Source organism: Drosophila elegans, unplaced genomic scaffold (assembly GCF_018152505.1).
Source record: "Drosophila elegans isolate 14027-0461.03 unplaced genomic scaffold, ASM1815250v1 contig_149, whole genome shotgun sequence".
Classification (NCBI taxonomy): Eukaryota; Metazoa; Arthropoda; class Insecta; order Diptera; family Drosophilidae; genus Drosophila; species Drosophila elegans.
The window spans coordinates 7,152,803-7,177,938 of NW_024545513.1; the positions used below are offsets into that span (position 1 = coordinate 7,152,803).

The following is a 25,136-nucleotide window of genomic DNA, read 5'->3' on the forward strand; positions in this document are numbered from 1 at the left end:
GGCCATTGAGGGCAGAAAGGGCCTAAAAATGTTAACCCAAAAGGCTGTGTTTTGTAATTAACTCTTAGCTGGTATGTTAATAATAATAGAATTAATTTAATGTTAGTCCTGGAACGTTGCCCACTGTGCAATATATACCCGTGGTTGGAGTCTGTGCTTAATTGCAGACAAGGATATGCACATTGAGTGGTATATTTTTGGTATATTCCGACGCCATCGATGGTTGTAGCGAAGACATCGATGGTATCGAAAGAACATCGATTTTGGTTCCATCCCTAGCCAGTGGGCGAAAAAAAACATTCGTCAATTCTCCGTCGTCGATCGAACGCTGTATTTTTTTCCAGTGCAATATTCGGCCGATGAATAAAAAGAGTGAATTGAAGTACTCCCTAAAAAAATTATAGTAAATAAATGTAGTCAAAAAGAACGACTGTGAGAGAGAGCGTAATACAAAACGAGTGCTGTGGCTGAGGTGTGTGCGTATGCGTGTATGTGTGTGTGACGTTTACAGCAAAAAGTTCGGAGGTGTCGTCAAAATTTTCGAGTATTTTAAAGTTAATGCAACCGATTCCCGATCGGATATGAATTGATCGCAAATAATCGATCTAATCGGATATGGAGAAATATTGCTAATTGCAAACAAAACAGGGAAAAACAATAAACAACGGCAATTTGTTGCTGCCGCAACAGCAACAACAACAACAGCACACTAACACCACCCCCTGTTTCAGCCTAACGGTTCATTCACAGTGGCAGAGGAATAAACAGTAGAAGAAGAAGAAGAGGTGAGTTCCAGCATCTTTATTTATATTTTATGTCTGGTTGTTCCTCTCTAAAAAAAACTACGTGTGTATGTAAACATTATCAACGAAAAATGGAGTGAGAAAAAATACAGAAACTTTCTTTCGCTGTCTGTGTGGCATTTGGCTTGCGAGTGTGTTAGTGACTTTGCTGCTGTTCATTTTTTTTTTTTACAAATTAGCGAAGCAGCAAAAGAAAAACTGGTACAAATTTTGTATGCTTTATTTTCGCGCATTAATGTAATTAAAAGCGTCCATTGTCCATCATCATTCATCATCGTTCATCATCGCTTCGCAGCTTCGCTGGGAAACAACAACATTGATAACAGGGCAGTCCTGCCCTTCCTTTTTCCATATCCATTCTTATTGCGATTTCCATTGCCCATTTCCCATTTCCACTTCCCATTCTCACTTCTCATTCCCTCTTCCACTTTCCACTCCCACCACATCAGCTGCTGCCCTCCAGTTGTTGTTGTTGTGTTGTAACCTTGTCTTCCTTTACTTTCCACCCACTTTTTGTGGGTCCATACAGTGGGAGAATTCTGAAAGACATTTTGCAGTTACATTTTTTTTTTAATTTTGTCCTACTTAGTACCAATTTATGAATTCTGTACAGCTAAACTTCCATATCTGTAACTTCAACAACTCAATGACCCTAAAAAATCAAACCAATATTAAGCCAGGAAAATATTTAACAAAATTAATGGAACCAGTACACAATCCCTAAAAAAAACATGCAATCAGTGCCACCAAAAGCAACTCAACAATAAAATAAATAATTTTAAGAAAAATGTTTTAAAATTTTTTTCTTTGTAATGCAAAAAACAGTTTCTCGAAAATTCGCAACATAGCTTTTAGTAAAGTAAAGAAATACTTTTTGTAAGCCAGATTTAATTATATTTTCCACTGTGCATCGCTCCATCTTGCTCTGACGTTCTCTGCGCCTGCGCATTGCCAACACGACGACACCTTGCACGCAGCGTTGCCACCTTGCACATGGCCCACGTAGACGCGACATACAGTTGGGGTAAAATAGTTAATTATTTTTGTGCTTGAGATAAAGATAAATAATATAAAATGTATTGTTATCCGAGTTCGTGTTATCTGAGATAATCGGTAATGAAAGTTAAAGTATTCTACAATTTTTTATAAACTTACCATTTATTTATTTTGCATTATAAACAAGCTCTTAATATTATAGAGTTTTAATAGAAGAACCCTACAAGACTTTTTTTTTTTAATTTTCTTAAAGTTAAGTTAACTTGTGCCGGCTTAAGATAACCTTGTGTTTTGGTTTTCTTTCGCATGTAGATTAAATATACGTGCAATTCGGTGGTTTCTGTCAGCTTTGTTTGAAAGACATTGTGATCTTAAAGACAACTAAAACCAAAAAAATTCGGGTCTTGCTTTTTTACTACCAGATTATTAAAGGCTTTGACTTAAAATATACATTCGAAATATATTAATGTAAAGTTTTAAGTTAAAATTGAGGAAGGCCTTGTTGGACATGGAGTGCTACTCCTTTGGCCGCTGCTGTACTAGGCAAGCCGTACTCCAGTATATTTGTATGTGTGCGGGGAGATGTTGCGTGCTTATTCAAATTTCAGTTGTGCTATTTATTTAAATCACGAGCATTAAAACTAGTGGAACACATGGAGCAGAAAGTCATCGTCATGTTAATTATGATCATAAATTTGCAGACAGTGTGGGTGTGGGTGTATCATCCGTCATTATCTGGGGAAGGTTGGAGCAGGATAGCCTTCATTCTGTCGTCTCTTGCCAAAAAAAAAACCAAGTCATTTTTTTGGCTTATTCAAATCGGAATTCTTTTTGTTTTTAGCGGGTTTTTCAACTATCTGCTCAAGTGTTTTCGCCATGTTTCATTATTTGTATTGTTTTATGATATTTTGGCGCTTGTTTGTTAGTTATTATGTTGCCCATTTGGAACGCAAGCTATCGACCTTCGCAGCAAAGCCGCGAAAATATATATGTCAAAAATAATTTGCACTTGAGTCTGTTTCCCTATCGTCGTTGTTTTGCTTTTTTCGGTATATTCATATACACACAGTTTTTAACGGATCATAAAAAGCGGTTGCCAACACTTTTTCGCGCAACCATACTTAAACACAAATTAAGTAAGCCAACTGGAAAATTACAGTGATCGCTAGAAAATCGGGGGAGTCCAAACATATTTTTCTACATTTTATTTTAATATGAATAAACAATGTTAAAAATGTGGTTGAATATCTTAAAAAATACATTTTTTTTTATAATTTGAAACCTAACAGACTAATGTTTTTGAAAGCATTTCCATAGTTATTAAAAAGAAAGTGTAAGTAATAATAAAATACAATTTTAAAGTGACATATCGTAAAACATGCGTATTATTAACATTAAATAAAACAAATTACCTTAATTGAATACTAATTAATGGTAAGGTTTTAAACCCTTTTTTTTGGGTTCAACAAAATAAGTAATTAGCGAAGCCACACTTTATCGGTCTTTAGTGGTTTCCTCTTAAATGTTGTTTTTAAAAAAGATTGACAACCTCATGCCGTCTCTTGCGATTGCGCAGCTTCCTTTGTCTGCCGTCCCTTTCTGGCGACGCCAAAAGTGCCGTTATGTAAAATTCAGGCAATAGCTTCCACAACATAAACAACATACACACAAAAACCCCCCAAGAAATATCGAAACAAACAACAATGAGGCGGCATCAGCATCCACAGTCAGAGCCAAGGTATTGTGGCCACTTGGCCAACTGGAGACTTACCTGATTTACCTGCCCCAAAGCGTAGAAAATCAGTTAACAACAGAAGCGGTATAAGCGATACCGATATGTGTGCCAATCTCTACGCAGACGTGCTGGCATTTCATCCCACAGTAAATGCCCATTAATTCGAGTTAACTTTGGTTAGAAGAAATTTCAAAAAGACATATTCATTGTTTTCATTAAACTTTATTATTATTTTATCACATAATATTAATATAGTATTCACTTTGGATTGTGATGTGAAACTTTTAAAACTGTATATTTTCACACAATTAAATAGAGCAGGAAAAAATTTTAATTATTTTGTTTTGGCCAATACCTACTGTATTTGGTAAAATTCCAGATTTGAAGAAATGAATTTACAGTTTCGACTACATACTTTTTGTGGTTTTTATCTATAGCTAGTTTTCTTTCCTGATTGTTGGAGCTTATTTGCCGGTTTATATATATAGTTTTTTTTTCAGTCATTCAACAGCAATTGCAGACACATATCGTTTTTTGTTATTTACTATGGCTCGGAACTGAAGGAGTTTCGTCTGTTTTCATTTCATTTTCAGTTCGGTTTCGGTTTCTGGCCGCTGTTGAAATCCAAAACGACTCAAATATTGCGCTGAAAACACTTTTTATTGGAGCACTTGTGAATGCTACTGGGAAAATGTTTATTTCAGCCAATAGCAACTGAAACAACAATGGCATTACTACAATAATAAATGTTATCGTATTGATTCTATTCAGTCTTGATTAAATCGTGTCGTAAAAATCCTTTATGTAATTCAACTTGACATTTAAATTTGTTTTATTATTTGCTAATTAAAATGATTAAGCCTTAAGGTCAATGCTTTGCATGTGATGATATGAGTTCAATAAAAATCATGAGCATCCCACTAAGTATCAAAAAATAAACAGCTGAAAAAACTAATTGCTTGTGTATATTATTGCCATATTATTCTGGCTTATCTCAATATTTTTTTCTGAGTGTAGTAGTAGTATACAGCAGCATTTTGTGAATAAATTATGTTAATGCGTTGGGAGTTAGTCGGTGCTCTCGTGGGGTGCCTAAAAACTCAGGGGAGTTGTGTTTCATAATTTCATTTTGCGTCTGCTTTTTCCGTTTGTTTCATATTTTTAGTTTACTTGGTTTTATTTCATCGTGCCGCCCTTTTACTCACTCCTCTTACCATACAAAAGCGGTTTAAATAATAGTGTAATTGATGTTGAAAAAAAATTCAAAAAATATTTTAAAACAAATAATGTCAATTGTTGAAGTTTTATAAATTCTTATTCAAAATTTATCTTCATTAAAACTCAAAAACATTTAATTTTTTTAATTTGTAAGAAAGATTAACAAATAAATCGAATATTTTCTAGTAGACCAACCCCAATCCTATTAATCTGGCTGCAGCTGTAAGTGCAATTCGTGCGATAAAGTTTCATTGTTCTCAAATCTTAAATTGTACTCGAGCGGAGTGCGTCTTTCTACTGATTGAAGAAATCGTCGAATTCTTATCGTCTGGGCCTCTTATTCCCCCCGTTGGTTTCTATTTCGCCCTTCCTGCTTCTGGTTATAATGGGTACTGCGCCCTATCAGTTGCTCTGCTGCACTTGTTTTTCACTTGTTTAGGATTCGAGTCGATAAATGGGAAATTGAGTTCGAGCTGGGGCGACACTTGGGACTTACGTTATTACATTAGCATTACCACTAATTGTGGTAAGCAGACAGGTAAATGCATTTTCTAATTACCATGGCCGTACAGTGGTCGCTCGTTAAGGGGCAAACATAATTTGCGGGCTTGGTCCTCAATGGGTTAAAACTTTTTAACCACAAATTTTGATTAGGCTTTTATTTCCTTAATCGTGCCAGCGCTTTTGTTTTTTGTAATTGCAAACATTAATTCAATGACATTGACATTAATACAATTTATTGTATATATTCCCAATGTATCAACCAAAATCAATTCAATGTTAAACAGAAGAATGGTTTATTCTCATAATTATGTTTGTGTAGTTTGTTGATTTCATAGAAAACAGCCTTATCGGGTGTTTACTGTGGCTGACGTCACAGCATTGTCAAGGGCTCAATTGCAGTGCGTCGGAGTGAGATAGCCACTGAACAAACAATTCAAATTGGGTTAATGAGAGTTGGCCAACTCAGGGCTTGGTTCTATATGTATCCGTGTGTATCTGTGTATACAAGTGGGCGGGGTTTGGGGTCTGGGCGTGGCATTCATGAATTTTTGATGATTGGGCTTAAATTACATTGGGGACACAAAGACTGGCTGTGATATTAGGAAACATTCTTATACGGGTCAGACATATGATTAGGGCTTTGCCATCCCACTGGATTAGTTCATAACATAAACATAAAGCCATTGGGAATTTCGTTAAAGAGACTGCTTAAAGCTGCTATTGGTTGTATGAAAATCTTGAGTGTTGGTCAAGTTTTTTTATTCATTAAAGTGTTTTAGTTAAACATACAATTTTAGTTAAAACGCAACTATTGATTTTTCCTACATGCTTTATGAACTGTGAAATGCCAGACTAACATATGTGACCTTTCTTGCTGCGCTCTAATATTGATCCGGTTAATCTATGAAATGCCAGTATGTGCCTTATTGCGATGGATGCGACTGTACGGAGAGGCATATGGCTCGGGGGCGTGACTCGAGATGCATTAAAAAATGCAAATGCAAATGCAGATGCAAATGCAGATATGTGTGCGTGCGCAAATTAGCAAAACAATACATGAACTCCGCTAAATACTGTCGTCGTCCCGGTCACCCATGTATTATTCATTTTGTCGGCAAAAAAATAAAGCCAAACACAAATCGGAAACAAAACAAAATAAAAACAGCAAATGAGCAAATTGTGATTTGTTCGAAAGTCGTTGTCAAAGAGGAGGTGGCGCGGGGTGAAAAATTAGCTAAAGCATTCACCATCAGGTTTCTGACTAATCGCCTGGTACAGTGCGGTCCATTTAAATTGGTCATCAGCATGGCATCAGCCTGTAAAAGATAGCGAACAGATGTGACTGTGGTCGCGGCAGATATAGAATTTAAGCGAACCACAGAGATAAAATAAAATAACATTGCAATGAGGCTAGCACAACATTTACTAATAATTATTTTGCACGAATATTTTATACTCTCTGTTTAAGACAATAGTTTTTATATTTTGTATTGAATTTCATATATTAATAGAGAAACAATAATTTACAGCCTTAAAAATTGAAAAAAATTAATCCTAAAAAGTTCTTCAATACAGAATTTAGCCTAAAATATGTTAAAAATCATCTCTATAGTGAAAGTGAGAGGAAAACAAGTTTTGGGCATATTAAAAACCACATTTAAAATGCCATGAGTCACAGAATTGGGTTGAAAACGTTTACCTGCGACAAAGCGAACGGTCGGATTAAAATACCCTAAAAATAATCGGAAATTGTGTTGGTGCCTTTATTTTTTATTTTATCTGTGGGTTGCCGACGTCTAACGGTTCTGCATATATAATTCTAAGACCATGAGTCGGCTTGGAGTTAACGATTCTGTTTTTTTTCCAGCAATTCTCATAAAAAGCCACCAACTCCAAACGAAGAAGAAGGCGAAATGTGAAGAACTTTTTATGAATGAATTAGACTGGAAATAGTGCAGAAATATCTGCCAACACACATGTGAGCGTGCTTCAGTCTATATGTAAGCACGAGATTATATGTACACATATGCTCCTATATATTTTCATATGCCTGCACTCAAGCTTAAGGCTGTAGAAACTTGAGAGGTCTTAGAACCCACAGTGGGCGTTAATAATTAAGGGGCCCAACTCATAGACCATGCAAAAAAAAATTATATGTATATATATATATATATATGTTGCCCTCTGGCATGTGTGGTTACAATCGTTTAAGCTGAAAACTTAAAGAGTTCTCTTTCTCTCCTATTAAGATTCATTAATTTATTTCCAGAGGGTATGTTTCATCGTTCCGCTGGCAGAGTGTTAACATCTGTTAACCGACTGTAACTACAATTAGTTATCGTTATTCTCTCGGTATATATGTGTACACTTGTCTGCTGGCATTATTTTCGTTTGATTTGCTGCTGTCGCAATTATCTTTGCATTGAATTGATAGTGGCAATGAAACAATGTTTAAGAATTGCCAATTCAGCACCAAAATACACCTTAACATGGTACAGTAGCCTCTAGTTGAAGAGCAACTGTGAAAGAATAGGAAAACATATAATAACCATCTAGCAAAATAGAAATCAAATTAAATGTTAAAACAAACTAGGTTTGGAATGGTATTAAAAAAATATTAATGTAATTAAATTTAAACATATGTAAGTTTTTAAAGCGAAATGTTGCTTACATTTGTGTAGAAATAGTAACTATGTATGATAATTTTGTTTTAGGGAGTCTAAAAATGGTAAAATAAATAAATGCGGCAATATATTCCTTGCATTCGTCAAACAGTTTAAGCAAATTCGTTAAATAAAAAAAGTTAACTAAAAGTTTTAATCAGCGAGCTTGCACTGTAACGAAAATTGGACAGCCTAAAAGTATGACGAGTTTGAATGGCAGTCAATGTGACACACTTACTTATCGATTTTCATTGATCTAAAATCAGGTTAAATATCTTGTTAGACTTTGTGACGTCAACGAAAACTTTTACCAGCATTTACCCAATTTTCTTTTAAATTAGTGTCTAGCGTGGCCCAAAAGTATGCCTTGGGTTCGTTTCTATTTCTAGCACTTCTATGTGTGTGTGTGAATGATAAGAGGTAAAGGTGTTATCAATGGTTCCGCAGTAGACGAGTCTATATAAACGAGTATGGACAAATATTAATGAAACCCGCACGAAAAGAGTGACTATCAGTTTTACCTATTGGTCTTTGCTCTATCTTCGATTTTATTACTATTTTCGAATGCATTTATATAAAAGTGTTTTATTTGCCTTACTCGTTTGAGTACCTGTCAAAGATAATCCCACACGACGTGTTCGACAGACGAAAATAAAAAGCTAGTTAATTACATTGTACTGAAACAAATTATTAAGAAATTTCTTTAGGACATTCTTGAAATTTTATTAATTTAACTTTAAAGTTTCTTACTTCAGAAAGTCATATGATAAAGTACTGTAAATTAAAGCTGACATCATTAAAATATCTCTTTATTTAAAATAAATAATAATTTTATACCGAAAATAATAATAATAAAAAAGTACAGTTTAAATAAATATTTCTTTATTAAAATCATTTCATTTCATTCTTTTTAAAATCATTTTTCTTAAGGAATTGTTTTTGAAATATGTTTTTCCCCTCTGAAAGTATGAAATGAAAATAATTACTTTTTCCTTTTAAAAACCTTTATTTTTTTCCAAACTATGAACTATGAACTCGACGAACTTTGAATACAATTAGTGTTATCATCGCCAACCAAATCGATGCTTAATGTTATGTATGGTTTATAGGTGTTAATTTTTCGTCTTGTTGTGTTATCGTAATCCCTTGCGAGCTTTTTTTCAGAGCTAATCTTGCCAATCGGTGTTTGTATTAACACAATTATGAAGTATCCCCACCACTTGAACATCGACCAGGTTTCTATTTGCTTTCGTGTAGTTGCTTCGGAGGCTCCTCAAGGCCCCAGTTTGGTGCCTGATATCGATAAAGATCGGCATGCAACCGGATGGGCGACGAATTCGCCATTATTCGCGTTTATTGTTGGCTTGTGGATTTGCAAAGCTTACTTCTGGCCAAATAAATCGATTCCACGGCAACACAACACCTGCCAAAATCCGTTAGAACTTGTACCCGCATAATCAGCAATTTTTATAGCGTTTATTTGTTTTATTCGTCTACGTAAATTTCTTAAAATAGTTAACACTATCGACCAATTAAAAAAAAAATGGCTTAAACCAACTTAACAGACTACTTTAGTGCATATTGTGAAGTTTTTGTTGATACATGGGCGGATGGAAGCAATGATTTTTTGCTAATAAAACGGAAATTTGTTCAATTTTACTACCTAAAACTGCTAAATATATGGGATTATTGGTTAAAGTGGGATTATTTTTTAAATTCAATAGTTTTAGAAATTATAGAATTAAAAAGGTTTTGATTATTTGACATTCTGAACACCGTTTCTTATAGAATAATTTTTATAGAATTTACAAATATGTCCAAATAGCTTTTGAATGTTGACATAGACATTCACTGAATGTAAACAAAGGCTTGGTTGGCTAAATCATTGAATGTAAACGTAAAAGTTTTAGCTTGGATACAAATATCTTTTGAGAGTTTAAAGTGCCTCATACAAAATACCTTCGATTATGTTTAAACATTTGAGGATACGACTTAAAGAAGCTGTTGAATGATGACATTCACTGAATGTAGTTTGTTATCAAATGGGTAATTGCACAGTTTGTAGCCTGATAGTTCTAAAAGACTACTACAATACTACTGACCACTGGTGGTCATCACATTGACCAGGCCGGGCATTACTTCCGCCTGAATGGGTCCGTATTCAACCCGTTCGCCGTCCACCACCAGGATGCCATCGGAGCTGTTCGGTTCGATCCGGAATGCCCGGCAGGTCACCACCTTGATGAAGGGATCCTCACCGATGGGCAGATGGGTGCCCGTGTTCAGACTGAGCATGAAATTGAGCAGCTGATGGCGACTCACGCCACTGCGAATGATCACCAGGTAGATGAGGCCATCGTCTAGCCGGGATTCGGGGGCAAAGAAGACGTCGGATGAGAGGTGGGTAGTGTAGGCGGCGTGGACCATCACAAAGTCGCCATCCTCGCAGACCCAGCCGTCTGTGCCCTGCAGTGGCACCTGCAGTCCCGGAATGGTGCCCGTTGGCACCTTCTCCGCAAATTCCGCGTTGGCCGCCTCAATGCGCTGGCTCACACTCAAGCGACTGCGATTGGAGCGCAGACTGGGTCCACCGAGGGAGTAGTATGCAGTTCTTCGCGACATGGCCGAGTGCCAGCTATCCGCATTCTGGCGATAGACCGAACGATCCAGGGATATGGCATCGGCAAACTGCTCCGAATCGAGGTCGTCCTCATCTTCCTCGGGTAAATCACGAAATTCCCCAGCATTCAGCGGCAAAGAAGAACGTATTGCTGCGGGTCTCTTCTCCTCTTTGGGATTTTCCCGAGCCTCTTTGGCTGCCTCCACGGGTGGCTCCTCATCTTTTTTGTTCTTGGCCAGTAGATAGGACACCCTGCCCTTGTAGGTTCGCAGGGTTATAAGCCTTTTGATGGCCCACAGCGTGAATCTCTGCGCTCCAATCGATCGCAGGCGCTCACTTTCAATATCGATGTCGGCTATCAGACCCCAGCCCACCGACAGGAAGGAGTACATCACAAAGTGCTTATCCTGGGGCGCCAGTTCCACCCTGACCACATCCATGGGCGTACTCTTGCCGGCAATGCAGGTCAAGGTGGCATGGAGAATGGGCTTGGGCTCGTACGGTTCGTTGCAGTGATGGGCCACACTTTTGGCCAGACCATTGCCCGAACCGCACGGTATGATGCCCAGCGGTAGCATTCGGCAGGCCTTGCGCCAATCCATGCGCTCCATCAGGCCGTTGAGTACTTCGTAGAAGAGGCCATCGCCGGAGGCGACCACAATGCCTGAATAGCGCTCCAGCAGATCCTTCCTGGTGCGCACAAATTCCTTGGCATACTGAGGATGTGTGGTGATCTGCAGATCATACTGGGCCTCCGCTTCCGTCAGCAGGGGGGCCACCTGTTTCTGGAAGAGCTCGCGACCTTTGCCAGAGCCGGACTTGGGATTGAGTAGAATGAGCAATTGTTTGCCCGAGTCGGCGGGGGCATTGCTGCCGTTTTCACGCTTATGTTTGCGGATCGTATGATGCCATAGCTCTGCGGTCTGGAGATTGACATCGTAGTTATTGCTGGATCGAAAGCGTAGAATCCTGAGGGTTTGCACACGCCTTAGGGGTTTTTCCTTCTTCAGATAGGCATAGATGTACAAATAGGCACTGTTATCGCTATCCGGTTCGGGTTCCGCCTCCTGACCCGGCACATTGGGATTCCGGCAGGAGTTGAGGCCACCCCTGGCTCGTTTCTTAAGGCGTGGACCATACCGAGATCCTATGATGTCATCGATCCTTATTAGTTGCTCGTTTATTTGATCATCTGCGTCCGTTTCGCGACGCAGGTAAACTCCTTCGGGGCAGAGTTTAACCTGGATTTTAATGCTGTGCTTGCGGCGACTGTTGTCCACGAAAAAGATCTCGCTCAGTTCCGGGGGAGTGCCACCGCCCATTTCGGTATCCGAGGTGGGCGTGGAGGGCTCCTGTGCATGTCCACCATTCCCCAGCAGATTTTCCTCCGACGTCGCTGTGTTGGCCGTCATTATTTCGTTGGTTTTTTTTGGAATATCTATTTCGTCTTTGCCTCTTCTTTTAGCGCTTCTTTGACCTTGTCTTCACATGCAAAAAATAAACAACACAAAAAAACACACAAAAACACAATGGTTATAAGGTGGTGCAAAAAAAAAAAAAAAAAACAAAATAGAAGAGCGTTTGCAAAAAATAAAATAATTGCCAACTTGAAAACTCGTTTATTTCGGTGTTTATTGTGCGTCGACTTTTACTATTATTATAAGTTTTGTTCCATCTGTGTCAAATTGGAGTTTGTAAACAGGTTTTCATGCCAGCAAATTATATATAATTATTTCTATTTGCTTTGGATTTATGTCGAAATTTGAAAGCTCTGCGATTGGTTGTTATATTATTTCACTTGAATGGTAAAAACAAACACTTAAATACGCAAACAAAAATTGTATTTAGGGCCTGTTTATATTTGACTTTATTTGATTGTATTCTTTATTTTTGTAGACTTTAAAAACCAGTTAATGATTAAGTTCCTTTCTTTAAAAAATTTTTCCATTGTTTAATTTTTTTTCACTGTGTTTCTCAACAATCCACATATTACAAATAATATTTTTCTTTGTTACTGTAAGTTTGTTGCTCATAATTTTGATAGCACTCATAAAATGATTAGTTTTATTTTTTGTGGACTATGTTGCTTATGATTTTTGAGTATTATTTTGAAGTTAATTTAGGTTACTTGTTATGATAAATTTAAAATGTTAGTTTTATATATTATTTGATTTTAAAAGCGTATTTTTTAATCCCTTTGGGCGGGTGAATAACTTTTTAATTATTTATTTGTGGCAATTCAATCAAAATAGTTGTATTTTTTACACTTGTTTTTTGTTGGTAGTAACAAGAGATTGTTATGTTTACGTTTTAATTAAATGAAGGGTTATTTTTTGTTGATAGCTCGGCTCGTTATCGCGCAGCGACTCGCTATTTACTATTTTTGTTTGGCATTACATTTAATTGTTTGTCCACATGCGATCGACGCTGTTCACCGTCGAAAGTCTGCGTTGTATATGTATTACATATGGGGCTCCGATCCGATCCAATCCGATCCGGGTTGCGATCGCTTCCTGTGCGCTTGACACGACAATTCGTACTGAAACTCGGAATCGCGAGGGTGAACTAACCTTATTTTCAATGGAGATTTGGTTTTACGATTGCATTGTTGCTGTTGCTGTTACTGTTGGTGTTGACTTTGCCTTTGCCTTTGCTTTTGATTTTGACTTTGCTTTTACTTTCTCACATACACAAAAGCACACCCCACACACTTGTTGTTTTTTGTTATTTTTTTTTTGTTTTTGTTTATTGTTGTGTCGAAATCTAATCACCACGTATCGTATCGATGAGATATTACTGCCTTTGGCTGCCTTTGCCATGTCTTTATCTTTGCCACTGTCTGCTCCACTATTATAGTTTTATTTATTTTCATTACTTTTATTCGATTTACTTGTAAGCGTTATGTAGCTTTTCTCAGTGTACTGATGTGAAATTGAACAATTTGCCTTTGACTTTGGAACGAAAGCTTTTTGGCATTGCCTTTTGGGATATGAGAATGTTGCATTTTTTCACCCTCTCTAAGGTACAGTGAGTACCTGATAAATTGAACATTTGCGGTCTTCTTTTAATGTATAGTTCTGGTGATCTAATAAAAGTATATAAAAATGTATAATTTCGGATAACCACTGTAGTAATAGCGTTCCGCATGCAATAAAAGTGGAAAATGCTTTGCAAATTTTCAACAAATCAGAAATTTGGATAGCCCATTTATAGGACTACTGTAGTTTACCTGCCACATGCAATAGCAATGTACCGACAATGCAATTGTTTGCTTACATAGACAATGAAACACCACTTAACCCCACCAGGGCCTTTCTGTTGGTTTAATCGATCATTTTGCGTGGGATAAGTAAGTAATATACAGCGGGTGGGGGTTTTGCGGCACCTGTTGCGTATACGTCATGTTGGTCTTCAGATCTTATCGCTTATCATATGTCCCAATGATAGCTGTCACCTGGTGACTCATTCAATCACAATTCGCACGATATGTCCCATTTTACGCGTTTAATGTTTTTTCAAAAAAAAAAAAAAATAAACACCCAAATACCCATTTCTGCAGAATCGCTTGCCAGGTGTTAGATTTGAATTTACTTGATAAGTTTAAGGGCTTTGCCATAAATAAATCGCAATTTCTTAGAATAATCAAATTTTTTTGTTTGCTTCAGACAGGTGCACAAAGCTAATTTTTAATATTTTCTATATGCTTTTAAACTGCGCGTTTGTTGATATCAGTAAACGAAATGAAGATTGTAAAAGTGTAGTTGATATTGCTGACGGTCATTTTTGGACCTATACAAAATACAGTGGGGACTAAGAAACGAAAATGAATGCACCAAAACAGCATTTAATATTATCAATAAAAATGTACTCATTCGCTAATAAATTTAAACATGTTTTTTCAACCCTTTTATTCTTCAATGACACACCATTTGTATATTTAAGAATGTCGATTTTAAAATTTTAAAAAATTAAATTCCTTATTCATGTATGTAAATTTAGAATTGTTTTTAACGTAAACAAATTATAAGAATGATAAGAGTTATGGCCAAATATATAAAAGAAACAATAAATACATGCCAACGATAATATTTCCGTTCTTGGATTTGTTTTTTAATAAGAACAAACGCACCTTTGCCTTGCCTTTGTTTTCCTTTTTTCTTAAACATACGATAGTTTTAACAAACCCCTAAAAATAGCCAATAAAAATGTTTTTATAAAAACAAAGGTTTTTATATATATATATTTTAAGCACACCTATTACCAGCATTATTGACGCAAGTGACTTACCTTGCTGTATTTTACTGTAGTTAAATTGAGAGATACGCCTTGTAATAGAAGACACGCCAAAGTGGAATTTTTAATGGGTTTAAAACGTTTGACTGTCTGATTCATGGAAGGTTTAGCGTTCGCACCTAAGTGAATCAGACCACAAAACGAATGCAGACACAGAGGCAAGACTACAAGACCCCCTCTTGGTAATTATAACTCGTTCATTAGTCTTAAAAACTTTGATTTATCATTTGAAAAGGGAACCACTCAAGTGGTTACTAACTGCATCATACAAATTCCATATATACTATGTATAAATAGACACCAACCATGTGTATGCACTTGCTCACGAAAAACCGTATTTCACTGGCTTGTTTATCGTTTCCTGACCTACATATCTATTTGAATTTACTTTGCCTTTCAATTGTATTGAAACCGGCTGGAGCAGGAGCAGCTTTCTGAAGGCAGGGGCCAAGTGGAGGGGTGCGGCATTGTCTGGCCAGAAGAATCCATTAGATAATGGCCAGACGGAGGCAGACGCCAACCCAAAGGCGGCTCAGAGTGCCTCCAGATATAGACAGATGTATTATAGGGGACTATTGGGGGTTAACACTAAATGATGGACTGCCAGTGTATCCATTAAATGTATAAAACAAAAATAGTACACCTTAATAGAGGTATTTTCGGAACATTTTCCTTTTTACAAAATTATAGTGCAAACGTCTTATCAAATTCTGATGAAATAAATACAAAAAGTAAGGCGTGAAAAATGGAACTGCATTTTTTTTTATAGATGACAACTTTATTTATCAGCAAAGCCATATAAATTTAAATTTTGATCCCTTTAGATAAGATCATGCCATACTTCCCATAAATAAATCATACATCACTTCATGCAATAAAAGTTGATAAAATGTAATGTTCAAAGGTACATTACTCCGTTTCTTAGAATTGGGTAATGGGGAATGTCAGATTAATAGAAGTAATAACTACGACAAGAATTTTAGAGTATAACAAATGCGATATGAGAGTCGTTCTGACGTTGCTTCACCAAAATCAAAACAACAAACTCCGCAGTCTTTCTACTGCATTAAAATCGAACTGATTGATCAGTGGAGAATAAAATCACAAATCGCTGGAATGTGTAACTTATCAAAAGACACCAACAGAGTAAAAAGACAAAGTTATTGTATTACCAATCTAATATAAACATCACTGCGTCTATTATTGTTCTCCAACCGTCTTCGGCAATCTTTTTCTCTCCAAATTGATAACAGTTTTGCTTTTAACAAGTTCGAACTTCCTCTGGATTTATTTTTGTTTTTGCCGAGAGAACTAGAAAAGTCAAAAATTCTTGATACAAAATGGGGCTCTCTTTGGCGATTGTTTTTTTTTTTTTTTATAAGTACAGTAAGCTCACAAAAATCATTAACACTTGATGTGACCAGTAACCATTTTTGCATTTAATTTAATTCTTTCTTTTTACTCTTAAATCTTCTAAAACTGTTTTCTAAAATTTTCTTTTTATAAATTTCAATCAACACTTGTTTTGATAGTGTTTGCAATACTTTCTTCTTTTATTTTGATCACTTATCTACCCTACTTTTGGTTTGAATTTTTTTTTTTAATACTGAGAGTGAAAAAGAGGAAAGTTAAACTTGATCTAGTTGCGTGAAAGAGTTGAATATACCCGCTCGGAAGAAATAGTCGCCAAGGCAATCAACAGAAAGCCCTGACAGCTTTTTCCATTGTTCAGTTGCAGGTCCGCCCGTCCCCCCACGAACCCCCTTTATAAGCACGGGTTTTGTAGGGCGCACGAATAATAAACAGAACGAGAGAAAAACAAAAAACACAGAGGCTGGCAAACAGACTGGAATACTTTGCACTCGCTTCTATTTGTTTTATATATTTTGTAGTATTTCCATTATGTGGCACATGCCAGATCTCGAGAGGAGTTCATTTCACTGGTCTCTCGAAATCCGGTAACTTCAGTTTCGCTACTTACTATCTATCATTAATATATCAATGATCTAAAGATTGTATTTTCTTGTACATACAGTGTGCGAACTGGGAGCATCATGTGGCGGTCTTAGGAAAATCAGCAAGGGATTAATCATCGCGGATCGCGAATCGGGCATCGGGCATCACAGTTCGCAACGATCGAGATCTAGGCAGCGTAACGTAACCCAGGGACTTAAACTTCAGCAGGGAGTATAGACTGAGATCGGAGATCGTCGTTCTGCGTCAGAAGATGACCCTGACCACAACGATCACTGCCTCATCAGCCGAGAGCCAAGCGAAAATGGACGTGAAGGGCGGCGCACTTCCCGGCGAAGAGAACCTGCCCACCTCCGAGATGAATCTGCTGGCCAAGCTGGAGGCGGCCAACAAGCTCATCGAGAGCGATGCCAAGTCCCTCAACTCTCTGCACTCCACGCACAGTCGCAAGAACTCGGACACGAGTCAGATCAGCCTCACGTCGAGTAAGTATTCTGTACAATGGCATCCAAAAATTAAATAATGCAAGAAGTATTCTTGTTTTTACTAATGTGATATTTTAGTTTAAGGCTTTTAATATTTGTAAACCAATGTCGGAATCTATGCCTAACGATTTAACTATGTAAACGATATACATCCAAGTCTTCAGCTTAAATAATATTATTGTCATTATCATTGTTAAAAGCTAATAATTTTAGTACCACACAAAATATTATTATTATTATAAAGTCAATTACTACTCTATGTTGATAGTGTTTAATACGCTTTAAATAAGTAGATTTAAAAAAGGTCTAAGATTATTACCCTTTATGTTTTCGGTCAGGAAATAATACATTTATTTGTTAATTATTTATTAAATACTAAGTCGTGTTAATAAAAAGATTGAGCTTAGAACAGTACTTAAAAACATTTTTATTATAGCAAAAATAATTATAGCGTAATCATTCTATGGCAAAATCCATTTTAAAAGATATTATCGATAAGGAATTTCGTTTGGTAGCTGTATTGTGACTAGGTGACTAATGTTAAATCAGATTCTGACAAAAATCGATGACCAAATATACACTGTTCTGATAGATAGATAAATAAATATAAATAAAAATCGTAGTTAATAGGAATTTATTCAATAACAAAAGAGTTATGTCTTACTTGGGTAATTAGTTAATAATGTATTTACTTGCTTAATAAATAGAACTCGATGAGTAACAAGTATCGTATTTACAGGTGGCAACTCGGTGGCGGAGGAGGACACCTGGACGACGTGGGCCACCATCCTGAACGACTGGGAGGGAGCTCTGAAGCGCAAGAATCCCTGCGTGGGTGAGCTGGTGCGCCGCGGAATTCCGCACCACTTTCGGGCGATCGTGTGGCAGCAGCTGAGCGGAGCGGCGGAGGCGGACAAGAAACAGTATGCGGAATACATCAAGGCAACCAGTGCCTGCGAGAAGGTGATCCGGCGGGACATTGCCCGCACCTATCCCGAGGTGGAGTTCTTCAAGGAGAAGGACGGACCCGGCCAGGAGGCCCTGTTCAACGTGATCAAGGCCTATTCGCTGCACGATCGCGAGGTGGGCTACTGCCAGGGATCCGGCTTCATTGTCGGACTGCTGCTGATGCAAATGCCCGAGGAGGAGGCCTTCGCCGTGCTCGTGCAGATCATGAAGCAGCATCGCATGCGGCACATGTTCAAGCCGTCGATGTCGGAGCTTGGTCTGTGCATGTACCAGCTGGAGAACCTGGTGCAGGAGCAGATACCCGACATGCACATACACTTCCAGCAGCAGGGCTTCCAGACGACCATGTACGCCTCCAGTTGGTTCCTCACCCTGTACACCACCACCCTGAATGTCAATCTCTCATGCCGCATCATGGACGTCTTCCTCAGCGAGGGCATGGAGTTCATCTTCAAGGTGGCCCTGGCCCTGCTCCTCACCGGCAAGGAAACGCTGCTCTGCCTGGACATGGAGGCCATGCTGAAGTTCTTCCAGAAGGAGCTGCCCGGTCGCGTCGAGGCCGACGTCGAGGGCTTCTTCAATCTGGCCTACTCCCTCAAGCTGAACACCAAGCGCATGAAGAAGATGGAGAAGGAGTACCAGGACCTCAAGAAGAAGGAGCAGGAGGAGATGGCCGAGCTGCGGCGTCTGAGACGCGAGAACTGCCTGCTGAAGCAGCGCAATGAGCTGCTCGAGGCCGAAAGTGCCGAACTCGCGGATCGCCTGGTGCGCGGCCAAGTCTCCAGAGCTGAGGAAGAGGAAACTAGGTAAAGATCTCTAACTAAGGTGATTGGTTAAGTTTAAGAAATTCTTAGTTTTTCTCCAATTGGCGCCTTTGTAACCATCATACTTATCTTAACAAATCAGCTTAATGTTGTTATTGTAGAATATAATGTAGCAAAGTTAATTAGTGTTTGTTAAAAAGATTTGACAGTGCGTTGATTATTAGTACATATTACTTAATTTACTATATACTTGATTTGTATTATATTCCAGCTATGCCATTCAAACAGAGTTGATGCAATTGCGGCGCTCTTATTTGGAGGTCTCCCATCAGCTGGAAAACGCCAATGAGGAGGTCCGCGGCTTGAGTCTTCGCCTTCAGGAGAATGTGAGTATATTGTGGCCATCTCCGTGAACTCATCCCTCAAATACATCGATCCCCGACCCCAATGTCTCGGTCATGTGTCCTGTAACTAAAACGGAATCTGTTGCTAATCTTCTGTATTCTTTTCTATTTTATTTGATTTCTTATGGTTGTGGTGCTTCAAATTACACACACAAAAATGTTCGCTTTAATCCGAAAAAAAAAAACAAAAAAAAAATGAAAATAAATACTCAAATCCCATACAGAATGTATCCATCGACAGCGTAAGTATCTCGTGAGCCACTCACGCAACCTCGTTTTGTAGTTTGAATGTACAATACAATAACTCTGCCGTTCGATTGTTTTGCATGTTTATTGTTTTGCCCTAAATACATAAATAGAAAATATAAACACATATTCGTATTTGTAACCAATAGGCTCAGAAATTCTTCAATAATATCGATTTCTGGGCTTCTTCCATCTTCATTTATTATGCCATTGTACTATAGAAATTAACCTTATTCAATTAGTTGTGTTTGTTTTTAAATATAATTCATATATATTAGTATCAATTTATCATTAAATATAAATCATATACAAAATTAAAACTTGCAAAAATATTTTATTGCTAATAAATCATATAACATCAATCCTTTTTGGAAAATTATAAAATATAATTTAATAATGCTTTAAACTTTAGTGTTATTTTTCCTGAATTTTACCAAGTTAAGTACGCAACGAAGAATAACGTAGGATAAGTACATATGTAAATGAGCGTGTAACCCAAGTAAACTTATTTGTATCATAGCTAACCACCCACACTCTGCATGCCCAAAACCCACATAAATTTATAATAAATCAGTCTAAATTAATGCCATTCTTGCTTGCCATTTAGAACAACTCCCGGCAGTCGTCCATCGACGAGCTCTGCATGAAGGAGGAGGCGCTTAAGCAGCGCGACGAGATGGTCTCCTGTCTGCTGGAGGAGCTGGTGAAAGTGCGCCAGGGTCTGGCCGAGAGCGAGGATCAGATCAGGAACCTGAAGGCCAAGGTGGAGGAGCTGGAGGAGGACAAGAAGACGCTGCGGGAGACGACGCCGGACAATTCGGTGGCCCACCTGCAGGACGAGCTGATTGCCAGCAAATTGCGCGAGGCGGAGGCCTCACTCTCGCTGAAGGACCTCAAGCAGCGGGTGCAGGAGCTGAGCAGCCAGTGGCAGCGACAGCTGGCGGAGAACCAGCGCAGCGAAAGCGAACGCACCACCAACGCCGTGGACTCCACGCCCAAGAAGCTGCTGACCAACTTCTTCGACAGCTCCAAGAGCAGCGAGCACACCCAGAAGCTTGAGGAGGAGCTGATGACCACACGCATTCGCGAAATGGAGACGCTCACCGAGCTCAAGGAGCTGCGACTGAAGGTCATGGAGCTGGAGACGCAGGTCCAGGTGTCCACCAATCAACTGCGGCGGCAGGACGAGGAGCACAAGAAGCTCAAGGAGGAGCTCGAAATGGCCGTGACCAGGGAGAAGGACATGTCCAACAAGGCGCGCGAACAGCAGCACAGGTGAGCACACGTTTATTTAAATATTAAACGTGGCACTTGTGTATAATATGCATCCCAAAATCAATTTCCAGATACTCGGATCTGGAATCTCGCATGAAGGATGAGCTGATGAACGTGAAAATCAAATTCACCGAGCAGAGCCAAACGGTGGCCGAACTGAAACAGGAAATTTCACGACTAGAGACCAAGGTAAGCACTACATACTTTTATTTTTTCTATATATTTACTTATGCTACCCTGCCCTTTATAATCACAGAACTCAGAGATGCTCGCCGAGGGCGAACTGCGCGCCAATCTGGATGATTCGGATAAGGTGCGCGACCTGCAGGACAGGCTGGCCGACATGAAGGCGGAGGTGAGCAAGGGACGCCATTCGATGCCCAGAGCATTTGCCGCTAATCCCCCACTGCATTTGGTTTTGGTTTCGTTTTAAGTTCATTCAAATGCCAGCAACAGCAGCAGCAGACATTCACTAATAACACGCACCCACCCACTTTACACCCACTCAACAATCACTCACCTAACTGACTTAACCAGACTAAGACCAGAGCAGAGTAATATTTCCAATTTGGAGGAGCGCCACCTTAAATATGCTTTGTTTGCTAGTTAACTTCAGGTCAAATCTGTTTGTTCTTGGAGGCTCAGAAAGTATTTAATTTACCAGCAGTAAATAAAATAAAATTGAGTTTTAATCCTTTGTATATTTACCTTCTATATATATTCTATTCTAAAAATGTTAATTTTAAAAATTATAAAACAAAAATAATATAGTTAAACAAAAACATAGGTAAATATTGTTCATATGCTGATATTCAATATCAATATCCAAAAAAATTGTGATTGTAAGTTAAAAGGGTCTATCCCTGCCCAGAACAGTCAGTATTTTGACTGATATATTTATTTTTACCATGTAAGAACATTCAGATTTGACATGAAAGACAAGTTAAACAGTTTGTATAGAAAATTCTTTATATTCTGTTGCGCTCGCTCACTGTGGCATATCAACAGGCTTATGAGTTTGCTAAGCTTCACTGTATACACCCTTTAGTTTTCGCTATTCTTTGATTTTATTGTTTCTTTTATTTTGCGTTTGATTACTTTTGAAAACCCATTCCGTAACCCATCTGTGAGCCAAGATAATAATCGGGTATTTCTCATTGAATTTCTTTCTCACACGCAAAAACAAAAAAACAATGCGTTGTTGGTTTTGCTATATAGTATCCCACGCCAATAACCAGCCCCGACACTGAACCGTGGAAATGGATAAGCTAAACTAATTTTAACACAACCCAAAAACGAAAACCAATTGAATAAAAGCAAAATTAAACGAGCAAAATTACCAAAAAAAAAAAAAACAAAAATTAATAAAAGCAAACTACCGAAAAAACCAATTTGAAAGTCAAGAAGCCACAATTATCCTCTAATCTTTATTGCCACACACACACACAACCCTCGAAAACATTAAAAATCCAACCTCAAGCAGCAGGCCAATCTACCAACTACCCAGGTCTCTATGAAACTGCTCAAAGCATCTCAGTACTTTTAAGCATTGCGTATTTGTAGCGTTCGTTGACCTTAACTTTCCATAGTTTGCACGTTCTACAGCTTCTAGACCCTCGCCATCGTTTATACCCCCTTTCCATAGTTTGAAAATGCATGAATCATTCAATTGGCAACATCATAAAAAATTGTTTCCAAGGGAAAAAAAATGTAGTTTATAAATTACAAAAATTAGCTTGTCTGAAATTCTGTTCATAGTGACTTCTTTTCATAAACAAAAATGAGCATTCAAAATATTCAAAAATTTGTTTTTGCTTTTATAAAATATTTAAACAGCATAAATAATATAAATTATACCATAGTAAACATTTATAAGTATATTTGGTAATAGATATACATTAATTTTGCTGCCCAGTGTAATGGTCTTTTAATTCACAAAGCTTTTTACTAGCTTTGAGCTTATTCTCAAACCCTAATCTGTAAGTTGTTCTAGTTCCGATCTAGCAAAACTTTGCCTCTGTTCTATGCTTTATTTTTTGTATGGGTCAATGACTTCACTCGTATTCGTTCTAAGATTGAATGCATCGGATGCTAGTTGTTGCCATTGAAATTGCCTGATTTTAATCAATCTTCGCTGTTGTTTGTTTTGCATACTTGTGATGACGTATTGTGATCGTTGGTCTTGACACGAGTACCTGTCATCAGTTGATGCTGTTTTGACACGAGTTCGTTTTGGCCTTGCCATAAAATTCCCATCAGCTTTGGATTATTTATTTAGATTTCTAATTGAGACGTTTTAGTCCCTGCGGAAACGTTTCTAGACCTGTGATTTATAGAAATGCGTTTTGTAATGTTATTAATTTTCTGCACGCTTGCATGCCTTCTTATCTAACAGACATATTCATAGCAACTAATCAATAAGGTATTTAAGACACGTTTCTGTACACGAACACTTTAATCAGATCTCTGTTTAACCAGATCTATGTTTTTCTTATTTCTAAATTACTAAGTAAAGCAATTAATGGCGGTTTTTATAGGCATATTTTTTTAGATATTTTATTGAAAATTGTCAATCAAATTTATTTTGAAGAATTCAAATCAGTTCTGTTCTCAACATATTTTACTTAAATATGATAAAGTCTAATTTTATTTAAAGAGAAATCTTTTGCATATTTTAGCCGCATGACCAAAATTCAATAATTGCTTTGGCCTTGTAATTGTAAATATGTTTTTTTTTTGAACTATTTCTTTTTAAATAATATTTAAAAGAACTTTCAACTAATGAAACCTTTTGATTTACTATAGCTGACGGCGCTAAAGAGTCGTGGCAAATATCCGGGCACAAAACTGCGCAGCTCATCGATCCAATCGATCGAATCGACCGAGATCGACTTCAACGATCTGAATATGGTGAGGCGCGGGAGTACGGAGCTGTCGACATAACCTAGAGATCGACCAGATCCAGCAGATCCTCACCAAATAAGAACCACAAACACAACCACAACCAGGAGAATAGCAGCGAGTGAGAGGGGAGAGAAAAATCAGGGCAGTACAGGATACACCCATAAGTATATGGGGAAGCGAGCTGAAGCCGATTTATATATATATGCATCATTGATATATATGTAAGGGCAGGCCTGTGATCACAAAGAAGGAACGAATCGGATGGAGCATCAGCATCGGGCACAGCAAGTTAATTAAGGATCGAGGAGGAGAGAGCAGAATAGTTGCAATCCCATTACAATACTATTTTATTTATGTTAATATTCGGTTAGACTTAACTATTATGATATGCATATTTTAGTATGATTATTTGTATCTACATTTTTTTTTTTTGGCAATAACTTTATTACTGTTATGTTTTACACTCGAAACACACTCATATTTATTTATTTTAAATCCTAATTGAAACGATATTGTGAGTATTTTACAACCCCTGTACATTGATCGATGGCAACTGATCCGATGCGATGGATTGCAGATAGGTGATTGGCATTTGGCATTTGGATATCCCCTAGATATATAGCACATATGCGCAAAGCAATGAATTTTATGTATACCCCCAAGAACCCATTTCCCTAACCAAGCATCCTGTGAATCACTTTTAATGTAAGTTTTAAGCGAATCAAATTGTTCTTTGGCCAGGCGAAGAAAACGTTTTTAATCAATGCGCCGACTTTTTAAAGTGTACTCATTTTTCGGTTTCGTCATATGATTTGTATTATGATTTCATCCCCGTAGAATGATATTAACACTCATACACACATTTGTCTGGAATGAATTTTGTAACTCTCGTATAGTAAGCTAAACCAATTTAAACTTTAAAGTAAAATAAAACCAAGTGCGAAAGACAAAGTAACAAGCGTGGCCAAATGCAGAGAGAAATGCAAGATGAAAAACTGAAAAACAAATATTATACAACTATTACAAATAGTTTAAAACGATATGTGAAAGAACCACGAGAAAAGATATCCCATTTTCTCCCCGTTTTAAGAACGATATTACGATAACGACTACGATATTCACACTAACGATATTCTACTTAGTTAAAAGTAGCGCTTTTCTAAACCTCTAAAAAAGAAGTATGATTTATATGGTTATTTTAATCAATACCAATCTTAAACGATTTGGCAGCTTGTCGCGAAAACCGATTTCGACATCGAATTTCGAACGATTACCGATTATCC

General features: G+C 37.7%; 2 protein-coding genes across 7 annotated transcripts; one reads left to right on the forward strand and one right to left on the reverse strand.

Moving 5' to 3' along the window:
- The first annotated feature begins 273 nt into the window (after positions 1–273).
- LOC108142487 (ecotropic viral integration site 5 ortholog) lies at positions 274–24,819 on the forward strand. Of its 4 annotated transcripts, XR_001774299.2 has the most exons (10): positions 274–785; positions 16,868–17,291; positions 18,031–19,066; positions 19,296–19,410; positions 19,653–19,670; positions 20,282–20,949; positions 21,021–21,138; positions 21,206–21,304; positions 22,168–22,456; positions 23,755–23,842. XR_001774299.2 is itself a non-coding variant. In XM_017266373.2 (9 exons), exons 2-9 carry the CDS (start codon positions 17,060–17,062, stop codon positions 23,890–23,892), a joined length of 2,424 nt encoding a protein of 807 aa, XP_017121862.1. In that variant the 5' UTR covers positions 275–785; positions 16,868–17,059; the 3' UTR covers positions 23,893–24,819. The 4 variants fall into 4 exon arrangements, 2 of the variants coding, with proteins under 2 accessions (XP_017121862.1, XP_017121863.1); XR_001774300.2 differs by lacking the exon at positions 19,653–19,670; XM_017266373.2 differs by lacking the exon at positions 22,168–22,456 and having other exon boundaries at positions 275–785; positions 23,755–24,819.
- LOC108142489 (sphingosine kinase 1) lies at positions 8,906–13,103 on the reverse strand. Of its 3 annotated transcripts, none has more exons than XM_017266376.2 (2): positions 13,005–13,103; positions 8,906–12,021 (listed from the first exon to the last, which is right to left on the reverse strand). In XM_017266376.2, exon 2 carries the CDS (start codon positions 11,949–11,951, stop codon positions 10,014–10,016), a length of 1,938 nt encoding a protein of 645 aa, XP_017121865.1. In that variant the 5' UTR covers positions 11,952–12,021; positions 13,005–13,103; the 3' UTR covers positions 8,906–10,013. The 3 variants fall into 3 exon arrangements, with proteins under 3 accessions (XP_017121865.1, XP_017121864.1, XP_017121866.1); XM_017266375.2 differs by having other exon boundaries at positions 12,937–13,086; XM_017266377.2 differs by lacking the exon at positions 13,005–13,103 and adding an exon at positions 12,847–12,902.
- Positions 24,820–25,136: the final 317 nt, after the last annotated feature.